At 51.5% G+C, this 27,300-nt stretch overlaps 1 protein-coding gene across 5 annotated transcripts in view; it reads right to left on the bottom strand.

Moving 5' to 3' along the window:
* Bcar1 (BCAR1 scaffold protein, Cas family member) overlaps nucleotides 1–27,300 on the bottom strand; it is a 52,872-nt gene that overhangs the window by 12,445 nt on the left and 13,127 nt on the right. Inside the window, exon 1 of one of the 5 annotated variants that reach the window (XM_050144091.1) lies at nucleotides 24,369–24,552. The exons of 1 other annotated variant lie outside the window; for it this stretch is intronic. In XM_050144091.1, the coding sequence (XP_050000048.1) occupies nucleotides 24,369–24,518 (150 nt within the window). In that variant the 5' untranslated portion in view covers nucleotides 24,519–24,552. Of the gene's footprint in view, nucleotides 1–9,976; nucleotides 10,083–21,829; nucleotides 21,985–24,368; nucleotides 24,553–27,300 lie in introns of those variants that run through there. 3 more of the 5 variants (XM_050144090.1, XM_050144092.1, XM_050144093.1) reach the window with 3 other exon arrangements.

Here is a 27,300-nt window from a genome sequence, read left to right as displayed (position 1 = left end):
CACACCTTGTACAAGACTGGAGAGGACAAAATGCTTTTATTCAAGTAAAAGTTGAGCAGAAGGAGAAATGTGCCAAGTTCCTGGTGGGATGACCTTAACCCTGTACAGTGTTCATTTGCCCACTCTTTCTTAGTACAGCAGCCTGCCCATCACCCATGGTTTCACTTTCTGTGGTTTTAGTTACTTACCTACAGTCAACTATGGCCCAAAAATATTAAATGAAAAATTCCAGAAATAAAAAATCCATAAACTGGCTGGGTGGTGGTGGTACACGCCTTTAATCCCAGCACTCGGGAGGCAGAGGCAGGTGGATCTCTGTGAGTTCCAGACCAACCTGGTCTATAAGAGCTAGTTCCAGGACAGGAACCAAAGCTACAGAGAAACCCTGTCTCAAAAAGAAAAAAAAAAATCCATAAACTTTCAATTGTAGGCCTCTGAGAAGCATGATGAAATCGCTTGCTATTCTACTTCACTACCCTGGGACCAGAGCATGCAGCTTGTCTGTATGTAGCTTGGTAGCTATCTGGGCTAGCAGTCTACTCAGCTACTGCAAGGTTTACTGTGTTTGAGTAAGCCCTACTGTGATGGCCGCAGTAATTCTTACATAATTCAAATTTGCAAGAGAGAAGCTATAAAGGTGCTTCTGTTAAGTGAAAAGGTCAAAGTTAATCATTTATGGTTTTGAAGAGACCAATCACGTTATCTTTTATTACAATATTACTAATTGTTCTATTGTTGTTACTCTCTTACCATATCACATTTGTAAATTAAACTATTATAGATGAAAGCCAAGCGTGGCAAGAGCACGACTTTAATCCCAGCTTGGGAGGCAGAGGCAGGAGGATCTCTGTGAGTCTGAGGCCAACCTGGTCTACAGAGTGAGTGCCAGGACAACTAGGGATACATGGTGAGACCCTATCTCAGGAAAAACAAAACAAAAAAATAAAATAAAAACAAAAAACTTACTGTAGATAAATATGTATTGGAAAAACAGAGTATACAGAGGGTTTAATACTAATTGGGGCATTCTTTGGGAGTCTTGAAATGCACCCCAGAGACTGAGGGGAAAATAACGCGAACATGAACTCCATATAATTTAATTGCATCATCATAATTCATCATGATGAAAGTGTCATAGGGCTTTTTTTTAAAAAAAGGAATTCTTTTACAATAAAATGGAGGCATAGAGGTCAATAAATAAACAAGTCACTACTAAAAGGTACAGGCACGCTTTTCCAGATATGAGAGCAATTCTAGGACAGGGATGGGATGGGACAGGACAAGGCTGGGAACAACGGGAAAAGGCTAAGGTAGGAGAAGGTAGGAAATTCACTGTAAGAAGGCAGCCATGGACACTGGCCTTGGCATTACAGACTACCACTCAGAACTCAAATACAAAAGGCCTCATGCTAGGACAAGTAAAGTTAATAGGAATCTGGAGTTCATACAATCAAAAAGGACAGGACACTGGGCAGTGGTGGTGCACTGGGTAGGCAGAGGCTGATGAATCTCTGGGTAAGGCCAGTCTGGTCTACAGAGAAAGATCCAGGACGGTCAGTGTTACACAGAGAAACCCTATCTGGGGAACCTCCCATCCACCCCCCCAAAAAGGGGGACAAGAATAGAAAGCCTACAACATATAAAAAGGTCACCCAAAGGAAATCAAATGGTCAAGACCTGCTGATGAATGCTCAGTTATAGTAGAAAGAAACACAGAGAGATCATGTCACACGGTCTTTCAGGTGTCCTGGTATTTAAGGAAGTGGTGTGGGCAGAAGTATTCGCAGGCTTTACTGATCTTAGGAGTATTCAGCACCAGGGTGCTTGCCTGTGACCCATGGGGCCTACCTGTATTGACCATGGAGCAATGAGAAGGTAAAGGTGAGGTGAGCCAGCCCTGCCTTCCTGAGTTAGAGTAAGAAACAAATGTGCTGATGTTCAGAACTTTAAAGCACCTACAAAACAATACCCACCATATGTCAAAGACAATTATTCAGGGACATTACCTAATGTCTCTTAATTAGAAGGTATCTAATATGCCAGGCATATTACTAATGTGGGTGCTTCCGGGGCTTGAGGGAGACGCAACAGGGAAAACAGGAGCATTAAGCAAAGGGAGAGAGCATCATTTCCCACTTTTACTGTCCTAGCTACTGTAAGAAATGAGTACTACTATGTCCTTCTATATTACAGACACTCCCAGAACAGGAATCACGAGGCCCAGAAGCCAAGAAGCCTGTGCTGGAGCCATGTGACTCCCAGCAGGATAACAGTATAGGAAAAAGAGAAGAAGGCACAAGAACACAGTGGTGGTAGGGGGCACTGGAGAGAGGGCAAAGGTCCTGAGTTCAATTCCCAGCAACCACATGGTGGCTCACAAGCACCCTTGATGAAATCTAGTGCCCTCTTCTGGCACACTGTATACATAATAAATAAATCTAAGGAGGAGGATGAAGAGAAGGAGGAGGAGGAGGAGGAGGAGGAGGAGGAGGAGGAGGAGGAGGAGGAGGAGGAGGAGGAGGAGGAGGAGGAGAGACCATCCAATGATCCAATGTGGCCTGTCAGTCCTCGGAATAGGAGTCCACATGACTTGTCATATAAAGGAAGGGGCTGGCTGAAAAAGGGGAACTGAGGGACTTGAAATCAACGGGCTGGAGTTAGGGAGTTCAGAAGGAATGTGTTCAATGTTCATGTACACACTGAGACAATGGGGATGTTCTATTGGGAATTCACCAAGGCCAGCTGGCCTGGGTCTGAAAAAGCATGGGATAAAACTTGACTCGCTGAATATAGCAGACAATGAGGACTACTGAGAACTCAAGAACAATGGCAATGGGTTTTTGATCCTACTGCACTACTGGCTTGGTGGGAGCCTAGGCAGTTTGGATGCTCACCTTACTAGACCTGGATGGAGGTGGGTGGTCCTTGGACTTCCCACAGGGCAGGGAACCCTGTTTGCTCTCTGGGCTGACGAGGGAAGGGGACTTGATCGGGGGAGGAGGAGGGAAATGGGAGGCGGTGGCGGGGAGGAGGCAGAAATNAGGAGGAGGAGGAGGAGGAGGAGGAGGAGGAGGAGGAGGCGAAGAAGCAGCCACCACCGCCCACTGGGGTGGCTTCAAGACAGACAGTAACTATACCTTAAGCAGTTCTGTCACTGCCTCCTTGCCCAGGAGCAAGGGAGGAGTCTGGGCTAGGTGTGGCTGGGACATCTTCTGAACAGAAGAAACAGAAGACTGCATGCCTCAGCAGGGCTGGTGGCAGAGGCTGATTGAGACCCCACTGGGCACTCAAGAAGGTCAGATGCACCCTTCTGACCTTCAACTGAACATCAGTTCTGGGTGACTGCAGACCCAGAAGTCTTAGGAGGAACATCGTAAGTCACAAGAAAGATCTAGACTTGGAAACAGGACCTGGGCTCTGGCTACTTGCTGTGCAGCCCTGCTTACTTAGACCCACCATCATCCTCTGGCCAGGTGGTGGCACACACATGCCATCCTAGCACTTGAGAGGAAGAAGCAGAGAATCAGGAGTTCGAGGCCTGGGCTAGTGAAACCCTATCTCAGGAAACAACAGCTAAATCAACTAAACAACAAAAAACATCTCCACCCTCTGGACCTCACCTCCTTCATGGAATCAATTAGGAGCTGGAATTTAGGCCGCAGGAAGGGCCATGCCCTAGGGACATAAATCCAGAGTAGGATCCCAGGCTCTGAGGAGAGGAGTCCCAGGGAGCTACCTCTGATTTGTCTCTCAGGCCTGCCACACTTAGAGGACACTTAGAGGTATGAAGCATGCCCCAGGAGTCACCAGCTGGCATCTGCTTCTCCAGGACAGCTTGAAGGATCCATCCCCAGAAAAAACAGGGGCAAGGAAGCTAGGAACCAAAAGAAGCAAGCCCCATGGGAAAGGTTGAACAGGCAGGCAGTCTAAGGAGGGCACAGCCCCTGAAACTGGCACAATTCCTGTCCACACCAGCTCCAGATTTAAAGTGCACTGAGTACACCAACACTTCAGCGTTCAGGAGGAGGAGGCAGGACTCTGAGTCTTAGGTTACTTTGATCTACAGTGATAAACCCATCCCCTCCAAAAACTCCTCCACAATAAATCATTTGAAATTTTAAAATGAGGTATCAATGTCTCTAAAAATATCCAGGACAAGAGGGATATTCTCTCATTTACAGAATTTTCAACTTGTATTTTAATACGTTATTCTTATTTTGAAGTTGAAAAAAAACTGAAGGGAATCAACCAAGTCTAAATATGTATGAAAACATCATTTTAAAAAATACCCTGTTACTCTGAATGTTAGGTTTTTGTTTTTTAGGAAATGGGGGGAACCTTATCTAGGAAAAGAAAATAGTGGGTCACATGCCAGGCTCTGGGTCAGGGTGGGACAGAGGCAGGCAGACAGTTATAGTGGGTCCGTCCAGGGGCCAGAGTACTTAGAGAATCAGGCCAGGGTAGGAACTACCTTACAGCCCACCAGGCTCACAGTCCCTACCTCCAAGCTGCAAACAAGAGAAGCCAATTTCCCAAATATGGTCTGCAGTCTGCCTCTGGGAATCACCAGGCCCACCCTCCCTCGGTGACCCCAGAACATCAAGCCGCCTGGCTGGGTCCCCTAGCCCCTGCCCTGGTGACCACAGGAAGTGCCAGCAGAATGAGTCACAGGGAAATTCCCTCCAGCCCGTTAAAGGCGGTGGAAGTGCAGAGAGAAGGGCCTGCTCCTGAGTCCCTCAACCCCAAGACTGCTGTGCAGGGAAGGCTGAGAGAGGCTGCAATGGGCGGGTCTGGGGACGCCAGGATAGAGCACAGGCATGAAGGCTAGAAGGGTCTGTTGAAGGAAGGAAGGTTCAGTGAACAAATCAAGCCAGAGACCAACTGCCCAGACCAGGTGAGTCATTTGGGGCTTCTGGCCTCCCAGAGGTGCTAGCTCTACCTAAAGTACACGCTCACTGAGTGCCTGCCAAGTACGCCTTGGCCAAGTAGGGCTGTAACTGTATAGTCAAGGGCAGCTGGAGCCAGGCTGGGAAACACCTCATGGACTGGGCACGTGGCATCAAGAGCCTGGCACCAGGAGTTCCTTTGCCTGTGTCAGCTGGTGTGCTCTGGCCCAGAGCCCCTGCAGCAGCCTCTCTCCTGCCCAACCCAAGTCCTAAGCACTGCCAGTGCCTGACCTATCGACTTTTTCAGCTGGCCAAGCAAAGGCCCTTCCCTCTCTGCCTCCCTAGTAATTACTCAAGGCCACACTGCTCCTTCCTTCTCTTGAGTCACTAGGCAATAGTTTAGTCCCAGACAGGGTCTGGCTCTCCCTCCTGCTGCTATATGACTTTAGGTAAGCTCCTTCTCCCCTGAACAACCATACAGCTGGCTGGCTTCTGAAGATCCTACTTTTGTTTAACAAGATTACCCTGGTTCCTCTTACTAAAGCAGTGGCTCTGAAATGTAAGTCATAATCTCCTAGGGTCACATATCAGATGCCCTGCATAATAGTAGCAAAATTACAGTTATGAAGTAGCAACAAAATAATTTTATGGTTGGGGGTCACCAGAACACAAGGAACTGTATTAAAGGGTTAGTCACAGAATTAGGAAGGCTGAGAAGCACTGTCCTAAAGATAGTGTACACCTATACTCTAGGAGTGTAGCTCAGGGGCACACTTTCCTGGCTTCTATGAGGCTGATGAAAGTAATAATTTGCCAAGAAGGGGGAAAGTAAGGGGCCAGAAGTAATGAAGGACAAGACTTTTGCATACGCACGGCTTTCCTAAGGAAGCAACACTCTAACTGACTTACTAGCTAAGCACATAGGGCAGAACAAGGGTAGAATCCAAGATGCTGGAGCAAGAATGAAAGGAGATGTCTGTGACCCCAGTGTGGCAGGTAGACAGGGGTTGACTGCTGTAGGATTCCACTGATTATCCCTCTAGCATCCCAAGGCCAATAAATGCCATCCAAACAATGGGCTCCTACAGCCAAATAAGCCCAGATGGTAATGGTCCCCAGCAGTCTTCCATGGGACTCTGTGCCATGACAGAAGCTGGAGCAGCAGTCGGCTTCCTGAGCCCGTTTTCCCAGCCTCCCCTCAGCTGCAGAGTATGGCTCATGCTATGCTATGTGTTGTCTCAAGCTCACAGTGGGATAAGTGATGGGTGCAGAGCCAGCTTACAATCGTCTGTCCAGACCAGTGGCTCTCAACAGGTGGGTCACAAACCCTTTGTCACAGCATTAGGAAGGCTGAGAATCACTAGTCTAGATGATGTTGCTGGTCACATCCAAGACACCACAAAGCTGCTGCCTGGCTTGCCAATGCATCCTACATCTACAGAACCAAATCAGACATCACCCACTGTCCTCCTTCAGGAAGACCCAATGACTATCTGAAGATAATCACTTCCCTTTTGCCCGCCTTATATACTGCCATTTCTTGTTACTGCCTAATTCTTGCTGCTAACCCAAATACAGGAGGCACAAGTCTGTCTTCAGCAGAACCTTGGGTGCTAGAGCACCAGGCTTGTTTTAAGAGGTGCCACAGCAAGTGCCTGCCGAGTCAGTAGAGCCAAGAAAACCCCTCGCCTGAGGTCAATGCTCCCCATTCCACACAACATTCTTGTACAAGGGAGCCAAAAGGGCTGCCCACAAGTACTGCTTGGTTGAGAATGGCCCCCATTGGGTCCTGGGGCTGTGAAGGCTTCCGACCCCACACTACAGCAGAGGGAGAATTGCTAATGTGCAGGTTATTCTCCTCAGCTCCAGGTGCCTTGAGATGCCATAAAAGCCTGACAACAGGGCAGGGTGCAAGCTGGTGGCTTGGCGTGCTGAGAAGACACTACAGTTTCCCCTCCACAGAGCTGTCAGTCAGTGCCAGTCTGGGCCCACTAACCAAAGGACCCCGCATGCAGGGCTGGCTCCACATCTGGTTCATACTTATTTATACAGCAAACCAAGTTCTCAGCAGCCCATAGCCAGCTCAAGATGGGAACCAGGCGAATCAGAAAAGGAACTGGACAACAGGACACAACTAGCAGGCCCTGAATGACAGTAACAGTGACTTTTACCCTAGGCCATAGGCCAAGCTCCTTCCCACATCTTCAAATGACCCCAGGACACCAAGAATTATGTCTCTCTTATCTGAAGGGAAGGGAGGTTCAGAATGGTACACTTGTCTGACCCAGGTTTACAGAGACAAGAAACAGCAGAGGTAGGTCTAGGGCTGAGATAAAAGTGGAGTTGGGGATTCACTGGAAATGCTGGCTTCACAGAATCCAGGAGAGTTAATTGCACAAGCCTTTCCTACCCTGCCCAGTCCCAGCCTAGGCATACACACTGGCACACACCCCCAGCACAGAGCTTCACGCTCAGCAGGCACTAAGGAAACACTGGCTCCCTTCATACTCACAACCACTGCAAATGTGAGCCAAGTTTATTTCTGGGATATTCTGTTTGCTTGTCCCAAAGCCCCCCCCCCCCCCGCCGCCTGCCAGTGGCCAATGGATATAGGCCCAGTGAATGGGTGCCCAACTGGCAGTCATACACACCATTCCTCCTCACTCATGCCCAGGCATCCACCTGGAGAGGCACACAGCCATAGACCCACTGACTAGGAACCTGGCAGACCTCCTTGCCCCAATCCAGGATCCAATGGAGCCCCCAGAGATGGCACTTCTTCCCTCCCTTTCCTAGCCTGACACACTAGCTTTGGCAGCATCCTGCCTAGCATTCCCATGAACAACTAAGCAGCCAGTTCATGTCCCTGGTACACTCACATGGAACAAGAGTGTGAGAACCATGCTCAAAATGGCCTGTGCATGAGCCCCACATTCCAGAGTCATCCCAAGGGAGCCACAGCTCCAGTCCTGCCTTCCTCAGGAGTATGTGACAGTACAAAGCCAGGGAGGGTACAATGGTAGCTACCAGCTCCATGACTGACACTCTGCAGTCAGGGCAAAGGTTTGGAAGAAGGAGTGAAAAACCACCTGCAGAGTGTGGTCACTGACAGGGATTCCCCTACATATGCTATCCTTGGCTCTAGTAGCAACAGCAAATGACTGTATTCAGGTTCAGCTCTGGATGGGAAGCAGATCCCTGCTCCAACTCCTGCCAAAGTATCACAGGCACTATCTCTGGGAGCCTGGGTAGAGGTGTGGAGGCATAAAGAATCCTCCTGCTGTAGAATATGGCATCTCTAAGCCCCTATCACACCAGAGAGGGTAGGGATACCCACTGCTTTCTTCCTTGGCCCTGGGATTCTAATAGAAGATCTGTGAACCTATCAGTGGGCTAGCTCTAGTTCACCTTTGTGATTTGGTGCCTCGGCTGAGCTTAAGGCTGACCCTTCACTTCAGGGACAAAATGGGGTCCAGAATAGAGGTGATCCCCATCCCTGACTCTGCCATCACGAAGGATCCACAGATCAGAGCAAAGGAACAGCAGTATCTTAGTACAAGGTCTCAGTTTATCCTGGAGCTCTGACACTGCAGCCCTAAGATGCTCGCCTTCAGCAGCTGGCAATGTAGTCCATCTTCCTGAGCAGGGACGGGGACAGCATCACAAAAAGTGTGGTTCTCCAGCATTCAAAATACATTCCCCTCCACTCTCTACCCCTCCCACAAAGGCCTAACTTTGTACCTCACCTAGAGAGGGTTATACCAAAGCAAACATGGAGCCTTGACTCTTCCTAGAGTTTGAGCGACCAGACAAGAGAGCCCAGCCCCATCCTCTGGGTCTGAGGCCACACTGTAACCCCTCCATGCTGGGAAGAAAGGCTGCTGCTGGAGAGAGATCCTCGTCACCCACCTCCCTCTCCCCAACAGCAAACCTGACTACCTCTTTCCAAAGGCCTCCCAGCCTGGGCAGGTTGGGCTGGGGAGGGGAGAAGAGGATAAAGCTGTTCAGGCCTGGGGGAAAGCTGTGGTGGGGTCTCCTGAAAGAATGGATGCTAGCAGAGGACCACAGCAGAGCCTGGCAGCTTCTCGAGGTCTAGTTCCCTCATCCCAGAGTGGGAAGCACAAATGGTCCAGCATAGATACCAGGTTCTGGGCCTGAGCTCAAAGGACAAACCCACCTCCCCCCTCACTCTCTGCCTCAGTCTCTACACTTACAACCTTACAGCCAGGGTGGGGAGCGGCAACTGACTCAGGGGCCTTTTCTGTGCCCTAACTTCATGCCTTGGCCAGACACAGGGAGATCACACAGCACTCACTCTCTTCCTCAGCACAACCACTCAAGGCCAGAAGCTCCAGTCTTCCTCCCCTGGCCAAAGGTGACTTTGCTCAGACAACGGGGACTGCCTTACCCTGCCCTGCCTCCACCCAGCTTCCAATGGATTCCTTCCTTGCTCAGGGCAAAGGGGAGGTGACTGCTAGTGCCAGGAGGGTGTGCCGGCAGTTCCTCCCCAACGGCTCCCTACCCTAAGGCACCACCTGGCTGCTGGTTCCTGATCCTCTAGGCACCCACACCTGCTATTCTGGCCCATCAGCCCTGGCCAGTCACTCTCCATTCAGAGAAAGGAGGGCGTGTCCCCTGGCGCAAGACAATTGGAAACTTTCTCACTTAGCAAGGAATTGACTGGACACATGGTTGTTAGGTGAAGGTGGCCGAACCCTAGATCGGGAGCGTCTCTCAGCCTAGACCTTTCTGCATCGCAGAGTCGTTAAGATAAACCGCGGCCCTCAATGGGATTCTCCCCAAATCCCCCCAGGTCCTAACCTGTCGCCGCTCGCCTGCAACCCTCAGCAAATCTCGGCTATTCAGGGCCCCTCAGTACACCGTCTCGGATTCAGCCTCAGGCAGCCTGGCACGGCACGAAGGCCGAGTGCGACACGAAAGCTCCGTGGGCTGCAGGGGGTCGAAAGGCTGACGGGGGAGGAGCGACTCGCTAACGCGCCGAGCTGACCGGTAACTGCGGCCGGAGGGACGCACTGGGCCCGCAGGAAACGTCCTCCTCCCCGCCCGCCCGGCCCCGCGCCCACACTCACCAGGTACTTCATGGTGCCCGCGTACCGCCCGCCGCCCGCGCCGCACGTCTCAGCAGCCGCCTCGGCCGCCCGAAGCCGGTCCACTTCGCTCCGCCCGCCCGCCGCCGCCCACTCCCGCCCGCTCCCGGCATGCCCAGCCGCGCTACCATTGGCCGCCGTGGGCCCCCATGCAAATGAGCCGCTGAGCGGGGCGGGCGGAGCCGGCTACAGCCCGGTGTGGACGTCCCCGCCTCCCGCGGTGGCCAGCTGAGCTCGTGAAGGTCCTCAGAGGACGCCGCCTGGCCCTAGTGCTCTCCTCCTGGGCAGCCCCTGCTACCCCTCCAGATGCCAGCCTTCTGCCTTCCTCACCTACCAGCCCTGGAGTATTCCCACGTGTGTCCGCGGCACCCGATTCAGACCTGAATTCCAAGGAAAAGTGGAGAGAGTATGCCCCAAGAAACAATTACTGAAAACAATACGACTGTAGACAGGCCTTACTATGTAAGGATACCAGGAACCCTGCGTGATGGTTCATGCCTAAGGATTCCAGCAATCGGGAAGTGAAGGCAGGAAGCCAGCCTGGGCGACAGAAAGACCCCAGGGTTGGCCAGAGACAGCCTGACCTACTTACTGTTTTTCATAGGTAGCAATAACCCATGCCCCTCTGTATTCCTCAACCATGTGGGATTTCAGCTGGTCCCCTGAAGCCTGTGTGTGTGTGTGTGTGTGTGTAACCATGTCTAAGCAAGGAACTAGAGGCTTGCCAAACCGTGCGCCAGTTCTTCATTAAACTGAATGCAGGCTCCAGAAGCAGGATCTCCACGATCATCAGGTTGCAGTCATTCCCTAGGAGACCCCCCTGCTCCCCCATTCCTGAGTCAGTCCTGTCCAGACACAAAACTCGTGCCCAGTGTTTGGGTGGCAGCAGCAACCTTCTTGAAACCTGCTCCAACTTGCCTATTTCAGGAACGTCCAAATGTGCACTTTAAGAATGAGAGAGAAGGAAAAGTTACCTGGGGAAAGCAGTGGGCAGAGCCTCACCTCACCTCAAAGTTCTTTGCTAGGTTTCAGGTCAATAATTTCACCCAAGCAGCAAAGTCTGGATGCTGCAAAGTCTCTGAGCACAGATTGCTGGAAAAACTGGAATGAAACTTATTTCAGATCTCACAGGATCGTGAGCAGCCAGCAGTCCCTAGCCCCCCACTGCACACTGTATCAGGCAGTTGCTGGATGCCAGGAAGCAGTGAGATGGACCACTTAAACTCAGCAGAGTTCTGAAGAATGGCGGGTACCAATCACACATACTCAAGGCCAACCTCCACAGCATCTGGGCAGACTTTCTCCAGAGCTCCTGCATCAGGGGCTGGGCTACAGCAGCCCAGAGAGTGCTCATGTGTCCTCTCAACACCTGGTTAAACTAGACTCCTGGATTGTAACCCTCCTGAAAAGCTAAGACGCCTGCATTTCCCCTGGGCTTCTGACTTAGAAATCACTGGCTCCCAGCATGGCAGGAGGGCAAGGAGAACTGACCCAGTGTCCTCGAACACCACCTGGAACATTCCCTCCTGCGGGTCACCATGCCCTACTCAGGTCTCTCTCTCCTACATCATCAGCCTCCATCCAGTGGGAAGATGCCTAAGCATTTGCCCCACTGTGTTGGGGTTGAAGGGTCCCCAACATGTCACTGGGTCTGTACGTTGGAGGGGAGGAGCAGGACCCAGAAGTCATTGCCAGGCCTGAAAGGCAGGCTTTCAGGTAGGAGGTTTCTGCAGGATGGACAGGAACACAAAAGGCCTGGTCCTCAAAGGGGACAAATAGCCCCTGTCCACCCCTGGCCAAGGGAAGGCACCACAGGGAGGCAGTGACTAGCTAGGTCCTTGGGAAAGGGAGACCCTCTTTTCTCAGAAACAGATTAAAGTGACACTGGGGGTGGGGCTGTGCCTGTAAGTGTGGAAGTGGGGGAAGGGAGCTGGGCTCAGGCTCAGGCATTTCAAAAATTTGCTCCTTTTCCACTTAAACACGCCCCCCCCCCAGCCTGTGAGCCTTGGAATGGCATTTCCGCTTTGGAAGCAAGACCCCAGGATTGACACCCCACTGTGCTGGGGGCGGGGTGCCACTTCTCAAGCTACTGAGGAAGGAGCACCCATTAGGCTGGTTATGTGGGGTATGTGGAAGAGTGGTGACAGGGATATTGCCTACACACATCAGTGGCCTCTGTGCTGGCCTGAACACATGTGCTCAATGGTATAGTAGCCCCTCCCCGGCACTGACACAGCCTCCATTCGGGCTGGGACACGTGCTCATTTCATGCCCACAGCAGTTTTGTAACACAAGCCTTCTGGCCGGCCCCACTTTACAGGTGAGACTGACACACAGTGTAGGGTCCTTGTCTCATTCCACACAACCGCGCACAGGAGGGACGGAGCTGACATCCTACACTGACTACTCTGCAGTAGAAAGGGAACTTAGGGACAAGGACACTCCAGACTAAAGCTAAAGACCTCAGTCACATTCAGGTCTCCAAACAGACAGGTGTTTGAGACTCAAGTAATCCCTTCTCTCCCATCTCCCCCCAAAAACCAAAACAAAACAAAAAAACAATGGCCCTGCATTCAGCACTGGGCCAGCACTTCTCTGAAGTTCAGCTTCATTGGTGAGGGGTGTGTAATGAGGTAGAACCTTGTGGGAAAAGCTAGCCTGAGAGGACACCACATACAGACACAGACACAGGCTGCAGGCACAGGCACACACAGGAACAAACACACAAAAGCACACTACATACAGGGGCAACATACACTGGATCAGGCACACACAGGGCATATGCAAAGGAGCAGCTGCAAGAGGGTGCTGCTGGAGAATTGCACAGGCATGGCCGGACAACAGCTCCCACCCTGCAGGACAGTTGTCAGTCATCCCAGGAGTGGCCTGGAGTCTCTTTACCAGGTTGAAGATAAGCTCACAGGACACAGGGGGATTTATCACTAACTTCTGGGGCATAAAATGGGCATTTCCACAGTAAACACAGTAGGTCACTCAACTACCTATATTACTGCTTTTCCTGGACCCCTACTGAGGAAAAAAGCCTGGGATAAGGTTGGAGCCTTCTGGCCTTCTGAGCCTCAGAAGCAGTACAGCACACAGAAGAGCTATCACCATGTAACGCCCTGTAATGCCCACTTACGTCAGCAAAGGGGATAATGGAAAACGGCCAACCCTAGGGGAATAGCTGAGCAAACCAGCCCCTCCAGGAAGACCATGCAGCTACACGAGAACCACTTATGAATGGCTAAGAGTGAACAGAGCAGGCATAAGATGACTTGCATGAGATAAAGCACAGTCTCCCCTCCTGAAGCTTGGGCTGGACAGACAGGTCAGCTGATGGCCAGCTCTGGGAGCGGCAGCAGGAAAGGATTTCCTGAGGCCGGAGGTAAGCACTGCAAGCCCCAGGGACAGGAAGACATGTTGTCCCTAAAGGGCCACAGGAGTGATTGCTTTCCTTCTGAGGAATACTCATAGTGTCCAGCTCAAAACCGGGGCAAGGCTACAGGCGCCCTTATGACAGACAGCCTGTCACAACCGTCTGGAGACCAGGAGGTGGAATGCCACCTTCCAGAGGCTCAGAGGGCAATGCCTCTGCCAGCTTACACAGCCAGTTAGTGGTAGCAGAGCTTACAGCTCTAACTGCCCATTCGGCAACCTAAGCAAGTCCCCAGACAGCAGTGTGGGTGTGAGGTATTGGAGCTGCTAACCTTAGAGTCCCTGTGCTCCCAGGCTGGAGTGACCAGTGAGAGCCTTCACTCCTACTGACAGGGCCCTACCGCCTGGAGCCAGATTCTTCTGGTCAGCTGTGCCCTGGGCGCAAATTGAAGGATGTGGAGGAAGCACTACCTGCTCTGTAGGGATAGCCCAGGGGTGAGGAAGGTACGAACTGATTTGGGCCCCTAACAAACTCCAAGGTATATAAAAGCAACACTCCCTCCCCACTCCCCTCTCTGCCTTTACGTGTGGTCCTGGGACAAAATGGGGGTGGGTAGGTAACCCCCTTTTCACATTTTTCTGCAGCAGTGGCAACTTGAGAGAAGTGCTTGCTTCACACAGGGCTTCCCTTCAGCAGAGGCCTCTGTGGGTGCTGGCAGACAAGAGTGGGCTAGGCCTGAGTACTGCTACTCCCTGTGTGGACCAGAGGCTGGGCCTAGTGTGGCTGCCCTGTGGCTGCCCCTGGGATCTGACTCTTGCCTCCTCATCCCCTCAACATTAGGGAAAAGTCAGACTAGTAGAGGAAACCTGTCAAGGAACAGAGGAGCAAGGGATAAGGAAGAACACGGGACAGGTCCCTATCCCTGGAGAGAACCTCAGTTGCTGGTGGCTGCCCTGGTTCTTTCTGTCAGCTAGCCTGGGTGGGCAGGGACAGGGTGTGGTCAAGAGGCCTCACCAGCTGAGCCATCTGCTCTCACTCTCCCATAGCAACCAGAGTTCAGACAGAGGGGGTGACTTCACGTACCATCTGCTCCAAGCCTTCAGCAGCTTCTACTGAGCACCAGTGCCCACACCCACAGATACCCACAGATGGGCAGAGAACAGGGTTGTCAGCCACAGCGGCGGGAGTCAGTGAGCTAGAGGGTCAGCAGGGTCACAGGCAGCAGTCCAGGGACTCCAGGGTATGTAAGAGTAGCTCTCTCCTTGCAAAGAAACATGGTGACCCACATGAGCTGATTTCAGCCTACACAGCAGGGCCCCATCTGCCTCAGGAGACCCAGACCAAGGCCTTATCTCAACTAAGCCTACACAAATGACTCCAGCTGTCTATAGCATCCTCAGCGGGTCACCGCACCTCTCAGAGCTCAGTATACGTATTGTTAAAGGCAACCTTACCAGCACTGGGCCCACACCCAGGCACTGACAAGGATGCATAGGGCACTCTGGTGTGCCTCAGCAGCACAAACACATCCCACATCACTAGACATTAAGTCCCCCCCCCCCTCTTTCTTGGCCCCCCCCCCCCCCGCCCACAAACACAAGTGCACACCTCTAAGCCCACTCCCCAAGCAAGCCTTCCCTGTTCTCCCTCCTCCCTCTTGAGATGTTCTAAGATTGCCCATGTTCCCTCAAAACCTCATTTGAGGGGGCTGGAGAGTTGGCTCAGTGGTTAAGAGCATTGCCTGCTCCTCCAAAGGTCCTGAGTTCAATTCCCAGCAACCACATGGTGGCTCACAACCATCTGTAATGAGATCTGGTGGCCTCTTCAGGTATACCTATAGACAGAATATTGTATACATAATAAATAAATAATTAAAAAAAATTCATTTGAGATCTGGGTGCAGCTCCTCCTACTTCACACCAGATTCATAGCCGACGCTGGGGTGGGCAGGTCTTCCCTCCAACTGCACTGGTGGCGTCATTCGCACCACGGTCTGAGCATCAGATGCATGCCAACTGTTGTGTCGTATCAGGCACTGCCAGGGAAAGAGTCCCGCTCTCAGAGAACTTACACCTGGGCTGTGGGAGGTGGACATGGACGAGAGTCACACCTGTGTGCGGTGACAAGAGTCAGAAAGGGCGAAGTAGGTGGCAGGGATGGGAGGGTTGTTCCATGCAAGGGTTTGGGAGCTTCTCTGTGGAGGTAACATGTGAGTAAATGTGTGAACCTTTGCAGGAAAAGCAAAGTGAAACTGATTTTAAAAGCACAGTCAAGTGAGCTGCTTGGAGAGGAGGAGCAGATTCGGGCCTGAGGGCTGCAGGAGGGGCCCTTGGGAAGCTGATCCCAGCTCTGGCTTCTGGCTTCCTGAAGGGTAAAGTGTCTACTGGACTTGGGCTCTCAAATTGAGCAGGAGTGGCTTGGTAGGATGTCTGGGTCAATCCCAGCAGGGAGGGCCCAAAGGATCAATCAGCTCATGTCCAGGATTTATCTTCTCTGACCTGCTCTCCTTTAGGCCCTCCAGCCAGGACCTCCTGGGACATCACAGGTGATTCCAAAGGCTAAAGTTAACCTTTGATGACAGGGTGGAAGGAATGCAAACTCTTAAGGCCCTGCTTGGAAGGCTGTGAACAGGGAGGTCTGTGGTTTCACCACATTCTGAGCAAACAGATCATTTGGGTAGATAGTGTTTTAGGGCATAGACAAATCTCTGGGCATGACCTAAGGCTGTATGATTAGATGTCATGTTTTCTTTTTTTTGGGGGGGGGGTTTCAAGACAGGGTTTTTCTGTATAATATCCCCTGCCTATCCTGGAATTAACTCTGTAGACTAGGCTGGCCTCGAACTCACAGAGATCCGCCTGCCTCTGCTGCTGGAGTGCTGGGATTAAAGGCATGTGCCACCACTGCCCAGCTATAAGGTTTTCTAATACAAACAATATGCCAGTGTTCTGACAGTAAAAAATCCACGTTAAACAAAAGCAGGAGGACAGGCTGAATGAACTGTGGCATATCCATCAACAGAAGAGTATTCAGCAACCAAGGAGGAACAAATACTCCCCAAGTGGATGGCGATTTCTATTTTGCTGAATGAAAGAAGCCAGAACTAACACAGAATGAAGAGGCAAATCTAAGACAGTGTGAGAAGGCACAGCACTGACTGCCTGACGGGGCCCTGAGAACTTTCTGAGGTGACGGTGACATTCCTTATCCTGATGATGTTCTTCATAGGCCCAAACTTACCCTTGTGTACACTTAACACCTGCACATTTCATGACATATAAAAATCTACCTCAGTAGAAAAGTCTCAACAGGTAAAATGACAGGAAGCACAGAAGAACAGGATGACATTGCACAGTATTCTGAAAGACCCCAAAGCAGGTACCATGATCCTAAACCCACTACTGGGAACTTACAGTTCCCAGGGAACTTACAGTTAATTTCTATGCCCCCTTAACCTAGGTTTTCTGAAATAATGTTCCTCTTTCCTCATATATTACACAGCTCTGGAGGCTTTGACGATGGCAGACTGTGTCTTTTACTATAATCTGTTTCAAATCCTTCAAGGAATTTGGCAGGGTTTAATAATAAAATTATTGAAAAGCCCCCTTAGCCTCTAATCTCCCCCAGAAAAGAGATTAACTTTAGAGCCACAACTTGTGACCATCTCTCCTGCCAGGATGGGCGTCCCTCACCACCTCTGCTGAGGTCCTGGCTCTCTTTCTTGGATCAAGGAAGACAATGCCTCAGCAAACAGTTATTAAGAGCACACAAAAGCAGTGTGGGCCACTGAGAATCAGCGGCACTTGCTGGGCAAGTCTGACAACCCAAGTCCCATCTCTGGAGCAACATAAAGGCAGGAGAGAAATGACTCCACAAGTCATCCTTTGACCTCCACTCCTGCACATGTGCCCCCACACATGATGACAATGATGACAACAAGGACACTGATCCAAAAAAGAAAATAAATAATGAGATTTGGCCAGGAAACAAGGAGAGCAAACAGCGATGAGGAGGCTAAGTCTGAGGCTGGGAGATGGAAAAGATCCCTGAAGGCAGGAGGTAGGAGCGGGCATAGCTGACTACAAGGCGAGTCCCAGAGTTGCCCAGGGCCACTCACCCTTCCACTACCATCATTAGTACCTTAAGGCACTGAGATCCACAGGTGGCACTGAAGTCCTGCCTGGCTGCTTCTAATACTAGATCACGCTGCTGTAGATCATGCCTGAGGAGAAGCTTTATGTGTATGCAATTCTGTCCACTCCAGACAGCATGGCTGCAGAGCACCCAGCTGGCCTGAGATGTGGCGTACTAGCCAATGGTGCCACCAGAGGCCACTCTGTTGGAGAATTGAGGAGAATGACCTGCTCAAGGTTTAAGAGGATCCCACAGGCTGTGCAGAGCGGGGGAGAGGCCAGGGTCATCTCACCACTAAAGTCTTGGCAGGAACGAAACTGAAATAAGCCACAAAGAAAAAGCCACTGGAGGGGGAGAGAGATCAGGAGTGGGTCCTTGGCCACCATACATGCCACCAGAGGCTGGGAACGGTGACTACCTCACAGCAGCACCACTATACGCCTCTTATCAAGAGCTGCATGCATCCCTTACTGACCTCCCTCCCAAATGCAGTCCTGTCACACCCCTAAGGAAACGCTGTTATAGAGCCCTTAGTCCTGCCCTACCAAAGCATTGTACCCATCCTGAAGTAGCAGCTTCTTTGATCCCCACTTGGTCTTCAATAAAGTTCCCTGGAAAGGTTTGTTATGTAGGGCCATCATTACCTGCACTGGCATGGTGGCAAATGCCACCCTCTACACCCTCCGCAGGTGGCTCAGCTGGGGCCCTGTGGTCATAGGTCCTGCACCTTCAGTCTTGTGACAGAATCTACTAGGAACCTTATGATCCCATCTTTAAATACAGAGTAACAAATGAGGCCAAGAGGTGTCCAGGGGCAGTGTTGCATGGGTGAGCAGGGGTAAGCTACCTGGTAAAGTGGGTACAAGGTTTAAGACCAATTTCTGCAAAGGGAAGGGCAGGAAGGACCAAAGTCCAGTAACAGGAGAGGGTATGGCATGCACTGTGGGGATTGAGTTGCGCTGTGGGATTCCAACTCGGTTTCTCCCTACTATTGTGCCCTTCCTACAGGGTTGGCAACCCGGACAGCTATTAGCCCTAGCTCAGACCTCTGGCTCCCTGGCAACTCTCTTAAGCACAGGGGGGACCCAGGTTCAACCAAGTGCTCACTAATTTCCACTGGCTGCTGCTAGATTAGTCAAAACTAGTCTGCCTGATCTCTGTGAGCCCAAGATGGCTGTCTGCAAGGACAACAAAGAGACTCTGGGTTTGCCTTTCACATAGCATTAAAAAAAAAAAAAGTTGGGTCACGCTTGGAAAGCCACAGAAAGTTGTCAAGAGCTCTCTGGGTTGCAGCCCTGAAATTAGAGTGGCCATGCAGGATGGTGGTCATTTTACCACTATAAACGTTGTCACTCTGGTTCCCATCCCACTGGCAATGTGACTGGGCCACATATGGGTCCTCCTTGAGGACCCTGTCTATGCTCACGCCCATGCACAGCACATGTACATGCTTATGTGGGGCAGCATAGGTGTTCCTTGTAAGAGCCTGTTCTGGGGCTGGAGAGATGGCTCAGAGGTTAAGAGCACTGGCCACCCTTCCAGAGGTCCTGAGTTCAATTCCCACCAATCACATGGTGGCTCACAACCATATGTAATGAGATCTGGTGCCCTCTTCTGCCTTGCAGGCATACATGCAGACAGAATATTGTATACACAATAAATAAATAAATCAAGAAAGAAAGAAAGAAAGAAAGAAAGAAAGAAAGAAAGCCCATCCTCCAAGAAAGGGCCCAGTAGAGACTAGACCAGACTGCCAGTTTCACAGACAAGAAACAAGAGGCAGAAACAGACAGCAGTGGAACTGTGCTCTGCACAGGACTTGCTCTTCACCTTACTGCGACAGGGCAGCCAGCCATGGATCTGAGACACAATACAGTCATTTTCTAGTGTGACCAGCAAGCTAGGACAGACTACCTATGGTACTGGCCAGCCATGCACTGAAGGAAGGCAGATGGCAGAGGAGAGTCAGGGAATGAGTGGCCAAACACTGCCAAAGTACCTTTGCTCGCTCTCAGCAGAAGAAAGAGCATGCGCTGGGAGCCAGGGCCACCATGGTGCCTTCCTCCCTCTGGATCCCATATCCCATAGGGGTCAAATAACAGAGGTAAGGCCTTAGCAGAGCAAGGAGTAATGATGGTATACACCTTTAAGACCAGCACTTGGAAGGAGACAGAGGCAGAAGATCTCTGTGGGAGTTCAAGGCCAGCCTGGTCTACATAGTGAATTCCAAACTATTCAGGGTTACACAATGAGATCTCATCTCAAAAACCAAAACAAAGCAAAGCAAAAGTAAAACCCTGTACAGGCCCTGCTTGGATACCCGGAAAACCACATCAACTCAACCTAGTCCATCCCAAGTTTTCTCTCTGCTAGTACCTCCCATCTCCATCTGTAGCATCTTGTAATTTCTGTGGGCCAAAGTGCCCGCGTCAGCTTTATCCAGGAAAAGACTGCCCAAATGAATGGGTGTGCTTAAAACTCAAATGTGTCCCTGAGTACCACATGGCCAGTCACCAGTCTGGGCTCCCTGAGCAAGGACAGAGCAGGCAGCTCTTCCTAGAAACCTCCACTAGGTTACCAAGATCCCAGGAGAGAGGACGGTGGTCTGACAGCCTAGCAACATGCTGTGCAGAATCACTGAGGGCTGTAGCTACAAGCCAGAAGGCGAGAAGTGACTTTTGGAGTGGAGCATGGTGGGGACAGACCTTCACTTTAGTTCTTCATAGTGATTCTTAGCTATACGAGTCCTACCAGACCCCTTGCCCTCTAGTTACAGATGGTACCACAGTGACAGAGCCAAGCCGACCACCTGAAATCTTGTGAGGTAAGGGTCTCTGAACTGACTCTAGACAGCCAAACCAATCCTGAACCTCCCCACCAGAGACCCGTCCGAAGGGGCACTGGCTGCTCACTACTGCCCTCCGGCATGCTCAGTCATCTGCCTCGTTTCCCTGACCGGTGTCCACAGGGGTGGAGCTGGCTGGTGCCCTATGCCCCAAGCCAGAGAAAATCCTGAGCTTTGCAGAAGCAGAACAGAACAGGAGAGGGGCTTGGCAGGCTTTCTCTGTCTCTTCCTAGAGATGAGGCAATTATGCTTTGAACCAGAAGCGACGGGGGTGGGGGCTCCCATCAGCACAGCCTGGAAGCCCTAATTTTTTCATCTGTAACTCAGCATTACCACTTGTGGGGGCGGGCAGGAGCCGGGATCTTTAATTCTGTAATAACAATGCTTTGCACTTACACCAGCCTCTCTCCTCCAGGAGTCTCCATACCCTATGGGGGTTAATTAAGAGGCCACTTGCCCTGCCAGGAAGCCTCGACAATGTGCCTCACAGTACCCGACCCCAGGTGGATGAAGAGCAGTCCCTGAATAAGGCCAGGCTGGACAAGGTTCTGGACCATTGCCCCTTCCTGTCATTGGGGAAAAACTCTGACTCAGCAGAGAAATCATGGCTGCAGGCCATTACTACTGTGCAGACAGGATGAAGGTGTGGCCTCACACCTCTGTCTGTCTGTCTGTAAAGTGGAGCCTGTACCTGAGCCAGTCCTTCACCTCGGTAGCCATAACCCCTGGCCATCTCAGGAGGAGAGATCCATGGCCCAACTGTTAAGCCCTAGAGTAAGGGCTGCTCAGGTCTTTCTGATGGGTTAGGAAGAGGGGGTGTAAAGCAAGGGGAAGCCCCTACAGAAAGGAGACTCTGGTCGAAAGGCCCTGGGGTTCCATCCAACAAACTTCCCACAAAGTGAATGTACAAAGCAGAGGGAGTGGGAGGTATGCTCTTTCCATTAGCCGGCCAAGCTAACCATTCTGGGGTAAGGGTGTCTCAGGGACAGCACAGACCCCGCCCCACGCCATGGCCATCCGGGTGGGGATCCAGGAGCACAATAGGGTAGCTCTCCCAGGGAGTTTTCTGGGGGAACAGTACAGACTTTCCCACCCGTCAGCCGGCCTAGTTGACCTGGACATGGGTTTCCAGGGAGTGACAGAGCTCTCTCCTCGGTAGGCCTGGCCACTCTGGGAAGAGGTTGGGGGGGGGGTAGCGCGGACCCCTGCCGGGCCCACTAGTCCCAGGGGCTCTTAAGAGGCCCACAAACACCCTCTCCCCAGCCCAGCCGTCCCGGGGAGCTCCCCGCGGGGCCAGCATGAGCCCTGGTTCCACTCGGCTCTCCAAGAAGAGGTTGGAAAAGCAGGATCAGAGAAGTCGGCTACGGGGCGGCGCCCCCATCCTCTTCCCCACCACGACCTGAGAAGGACCTCCGGCGACCCCCGGTGGCCCAGGCCTGCCGCGGGGGGCGCGGGGTCTCCGGCGGTCAGCACTCACCGGCACGGTCATCTTGGCCGTAGCCCCCGGGTCTCTGCGGCAGCGGCGCGGGCTGGCTCGGGGCTCGGTGGGCCCGCGCCGCTCTCAGCCCCCGGCGCCGGATCCCGGCGCTCTCCGCAGCCTTCAGTCGGCTCTCTGCCACCGGACAGTCCGGCCGCTCCCCCCGCGCCGCGCATGCGCCGCCTGCGCCTGCCCCTCCCCCTCTCGTCTGCTCTGCCGCCGCCCGCGTTAAAGGCGAGGACCCCGGACCCCAGCATTTTTCTGTCGGCACAATAGGGAAAGGAGGCCGTGTTCCCACACCTTGCCTGTCCTTCCTATGGCCACCTCCAGGCGCACTATTAGAAAAAAATCCCATCCGGTCCGCCCACCCGGTTCTGAAGCCCAGAATCCCCACCCCTACGCAGTACGTTCCTTGGTGCGGGTCCCAAGGCTCCTACTCCCCAGGTCTGAGCAGACAGATAGGGTAGAGACTGGTCTGGGTGAAGGCGATCTTAGATCAGCTAGCAGAATTCCTCTGCACCCACTCCCACCCCCGCCCCAGCTGAGAGAGAGCCTAAGGCTCCTCCAGGGCCCACTCGATTCCCAAGGGAGCTCCAGGACTCGGGGCAAACAGTCTGACTTAACCTTGGGTCCCCCTGAAAGAGAAATTTGGAGTGACTTTTATGGAGGGTTGCATAGTGGGCCCCCTTACCCAAGACTGGAAGACAGGCAGTCCTTCGGAGAGCTGAGCCTTCCTTTCCCCCATGTTAATCACCCCTAATTTCTTCAGCTGACACGGTGCCCAAACATGCACCTGCAAGCAGTGGGCACATGAACACTGGTCTTCAGACTGCCCGCCAACCCTTGCTGTTTTCACCTTTCTCTCAGTGCACTGAGACTCAGATCCATCAGCTACCCGAAGGCTAAGAACCAGCGCTCTGTTCCGCTGCCCAGCCACGTACAGCTCGTCGCTGTTCCACAAGATTTCTTCCTGGGCAAGCCAAACCCTGGATAGTTAGTGGCTACTGTTCCCTGGGTAGGTGGGTTGGTGAGCGCATACCTACACCAAGTGGGAGATGAACTCCGTGGGCATTGTCTAGGATGTCAATCTACCGCTTTCCCGAGGTACACAGCCTGTTCCAAAAAGCTGCTTGGCAGCCAAGTTCGCTCATGAGAGGACCTAGGGGACGAGAGCTTCAGCTAGCCCGCTAGGAAATTTGAAGTATTGTACCGAGAGACAAGTGTCCTCCTCCTCCTCCTCCTCCTCCTCCTCCTCCTCCTCCTCCTCCTCCTCCTCCTCCTCCTCCTTCCTCTCCTCCTCCTCCTCCTCCTCCTCCCCTTCTTTTTCCTCTTCCTTCCTCCTTGTCTTTCTCCTCCTCTTTATCTGGTTTATTTTTATCTGAGTATGTGTTTGTGCATCCATGTATGTACACCATGTGTTTGCCTGGTGCCCGCAGAGGTCTTGAAAAGGGCATGGGATCCCCTGAAACTGGAGTTACAGAAACTGTCAGCAGCCATGAGGGTGCTGGGAACCAAACCTGGACTCTCTGCAAGAAAGTGCCTTTAACCACTGAATCATCTCTGCAGTCCCAGGGACAAGCGTCTTTGTCTTCCAGGTGTACAGTTGTTGAAAGCCCGAGTGATTGGGGGAATACACGAGGGTCGTATCTGACTTCCTCAGAGACTTAGGGATGGATCCCCTAACTTTTCCCCGTAAAGTGGAGGCAACCTTAGTCCCCTTAACCCCTAGGTAGATTCTGAGGACGGACCCAAAATGAGGAGAAATATTCGAGAAAGGAGCCATCAGGTCAGCCACCAGACCCAGGTCCTAGTTCTAGGTCTGATGAGGTCCTTCTCTGCTTTGAATAGGGTTCCCCTGTACCTGTTGGGTAGCTGTTCCCAGTGCTGTGTAAGGTATTGCTAAGAGAGGGCAGACAAGGCCACAGCAACCAGAGGGGTGCCTGGGCCGACAGCTGCCATCTCCTCAAAGGGCATTCTGTGTGTGTCTGGCACATGGCCCTACCCGTGCCCACCCGCCCGCGCCCAGCTGGCACCCGGGCTTCTGAGCCGAGAACAGCAGCTCAGCCTGGCGCCTGGGCTCCAGGCCACACGCGCCCGAGGTCTCGGAGCCCCGCCCCTCCAACCCAGGCTCCGCCTCATCTCCTTCCTTTTCTTTTTCTTTGGCCGGGGAATTGCGCAGATTTCTGGCTCCTCTCCCTTCTGTCTATTCTAGGTGTCTAGGCCAGAAGTCGGGTAGCAATGGGTAAAATACCCCTTTCACACTAAAGGTACTGGGAAATGGGGAGTCGGGATAGCAGCGCACGTCGGGTCGGGCTTTGAAAGACAGCTAGTCCTTGCCTCCAGCGTGGCGCACAGCAAACTCGCAGGGGAATGGCTCTCTGGCAGATCCCGCGTTTGTTCTGGCAGAGATGAGGGACTTGGATGTGGGGTGTGAAGCAGCTAGAGGAGGCTCCCTGGGGATCTGACTATCCTGGATCCCTAGAGGCCATGTTCTTCCCTCACTTAAGCCTTACAGACAAATGATTCCAGAATGACTCACCAAGTTCTTCAGAGAACAGCCTGTGGGGATGTCCAGACCAGAAACAGCTGGACTGCCTGACGAAGGCGCCACGACGGAGAGGGTCCTTGAGGGCTGACCAGGACCCTCAGAGGAGGACACTCCCTCCGGATCACAGGGAGGAGGTAGCATACTCAGCTGTTCAGACTTCTGTTCCCTGGGCCTTGCCACGTCTTTTGGGACTGAGGCCTGGGAGGTGGCTTCTTTATTCCCCTCCCACTTTTATCCGAGGACTTCCGTGGTCCAGAAGTCTCTAGCCCCAGAAAATACAGCGAGTCTTGGAAGGCCCTTTTCAGGCACGGTGGCAGTTTTACCTCAGCATGGTACCTTTGTCACCATCGGAAAGCCTGGATTGCTTATTATGATGATGATGATTATTATTAACCAAAGTTCACACTTCCTTCAGATCTTAGTCTGCCCCATAGTCCTTTTCTGCCTAGGACTCCTTCCAGGATCCCACATCATACTTGTCAGGCTTTCTGAGTCCTCCAGTCTGTGACATTTTTTTTTTTTTTGACATTTGTTTTGATGACCTTGACATTTTTGAGGTGTATTGGTCAGGGAGTTTATTGAATGCCCCTCATTCTGTATTCATTTGACGATTTTCTCAGGATTACTTTGGAGTCATAGTTTTGATGAGGAAACCACACAGGTAAAATGCCACTCTTATTACATCACCTCAAGGGCACATACCATCAGCATGGCTCATGGCCGCTGATAGTGGACTTTGTCCTCTTGACTGAGGCGGTCCTTGTGGGTTCTGCCACTGCTTTTCAGAAGGAAGCCAGTGCACACAGACCTTGCTTGTAGATGGCCGGTAGCGCTCTGCTTCCCTTAGGAGTTCCTATTTAAAGTACTCAGAATTTACTTTCCACATGAGAGAATTTGCCTCCACATACATTTCGATCATTTAGCATGTGGGCCCATGAATGTTGCTTGAGACAGGGTTTCTTGTATCCGGGGCTGGCCCTGATCTTGCTACATAGCTAAGGATGACCCTGAACTCCTGATCTTCCTGCTGCTGCCTCCCTAGTGCTGGGATCATAGCCAGCACTGTCACTGCTGGTACAGCCACACCACTCTGATCCTTGTGTCTGCTCTCACAATTCTGTATTATTAGTGCTGGGAATTCAGGCTCTCTGGAAGAACGGCAAGTGCTCTTGACCCTGAGCCATCTCTCCAGCTCTTAGTTTATAATTTTCTTGAGTTCATTTATTATTTATGCTGTTTTTTTCTTACAGTAAACACTTTTTTTTCTTGTATGTATGTCTGTGTGAGGGTGTCAGATCTTGGAGTTACAGACAGTTGTGAGCTGTCATGTGGATGCTGAGAATTGAACCTGGGTCCTCTGGAAGAACAGTCAGTGCTCTTAACCACTGAGCCATCACTCCAGCCCCAGTAAACACTTTTTAAATTATGGAAAAATGCAAATAACCCCAAACTAGCCAGTTTCATCAGTGCTTGGCTTTCATTGAACTCATGTAATAATTCAGGAAATTCTTTTCCCTGCAAACTCCTTAGTCATATATACAAAGTGCCTTTTGCCTTCTTAGGTATAGACTCCAGATTAGGAAAGGATGAATCTGAGGGTCACAGTCAACTGACCACAGGGAGGCTCAGGCACTGTCCTTGCTGGACCAATCCTCTGTAGTCACCCACGTATCCCAGATATAGACCATTCCCTGACTAAGGGGCTTGAATGGCTCAGCGGAACTCTTTCTCCCTCACTAGGCAGCATGCCTGAACTCCTACCGGTGCAGAAATCCTTCACTCAGGGTAAGCATCATCTCTCACTGCTAGGGAAACAGCTACAAAAGAAAGGGCTGGAGCGGGCTATCGGACAAGAGGCCCAAGTTCCTGTAGCAACAGATTCGTTTGATACCCAAATTCCAGGAATGTTCACATTTGAAAAATTCTCACAAATAGTCTAGGAAACGCAGGCTATCTTAGGACTTACATCTTCAATAACGGACATCAGTTAAATAGCCCATGGGTGGCTACTGCTCCCATTGGCAGCCTGAACCTGGGAGAGAGGGACCTAAAAATAAGGTAGACTGAAGTCTCATGCAGTAGCCAACTTTATTCAGAGCATCGGACAATTTATACTCTGAAGAATCACCTGAGTTTCAGTCACAAGACAAGCCGCACGAGGCAGATAAACAAACGATAGCCAGCGTATTGAATAATCTAAAGTGAACTCACTTCCATCCTCCACCCCTGGGAGGGGCACAAACGCACATCCCACACATCCCGAGAACAACCCGTGTGATGAAGGAACAGAGGTCACAAGACTCTTGTCTTTTTACTTGGAGTTTTCAGAGGGCAGAATCTGAGGACAGAACAGGCACAGCAGGAATAGATGCTGACAGTTTTCTGTAACAACGGAAAAAGGAAATAGGTTCCCATAGTTGCATAAAATTGACACTGATGTCATGCATAGGTACGGGGGAAATGGTGGGAAGAGAGAGGAGAAAATACCGACTGTGGGTTTATGTTGAAGGTGGGGATGGGCATTGGCACATGCTATCCCAGAGAGGGGGGTCTCTTTTGTCTTTTCTCAATTTTCACAGGCAAGATTATTTTATTTCTGAGGCAGGGTTTCTCTGTGTAACCCTGACTGTCCTAGAATTGCTCTGGAAACCACACTGGTCTTGAACTTGGACATCCCACCTGCTTCTTTCTTCCCGGATGCTGGGATTAAATACACATGACATCATACCTGCATTTTGTTTTGTTTGCTTTTGTTTGTTTTGTTTAATTTTTATTGGGGTGGAAAATAGTTTGGGTAACTATAACTAATTATTATTATTATTATTATTATTATTATTATTATTATTATTATTATTGCCAAGACAGGGTTTCCCTGTGTAACAGTCCTAGCTGTCTTTTTTTTTTTTTTTTTTTTTTTTTTTTT

The sequence above is a fragment of the Alexandromys fortis genome, unplaced genomic scaffold, assembly GCF_014885135.2.
Source record: "Alexandromys fortis isolate MF-2015 unplaced genomic scaffold, M_Fortis_MF-2015_v1.1 scaffold_1, whole genome shotgun sequence".
NCBI classification, from domain to species: Eukaryota; Metazoa; Chordata; class Mammalia; order Rodentia; family Cricetidae; genus Alexandromys; species Alexandromys fortis.
The sequence above is the reverse complement of the archived record's forward strand: the minus strand, read 5'-3'. Positions and strand labels throughout refer to the sequence as shown.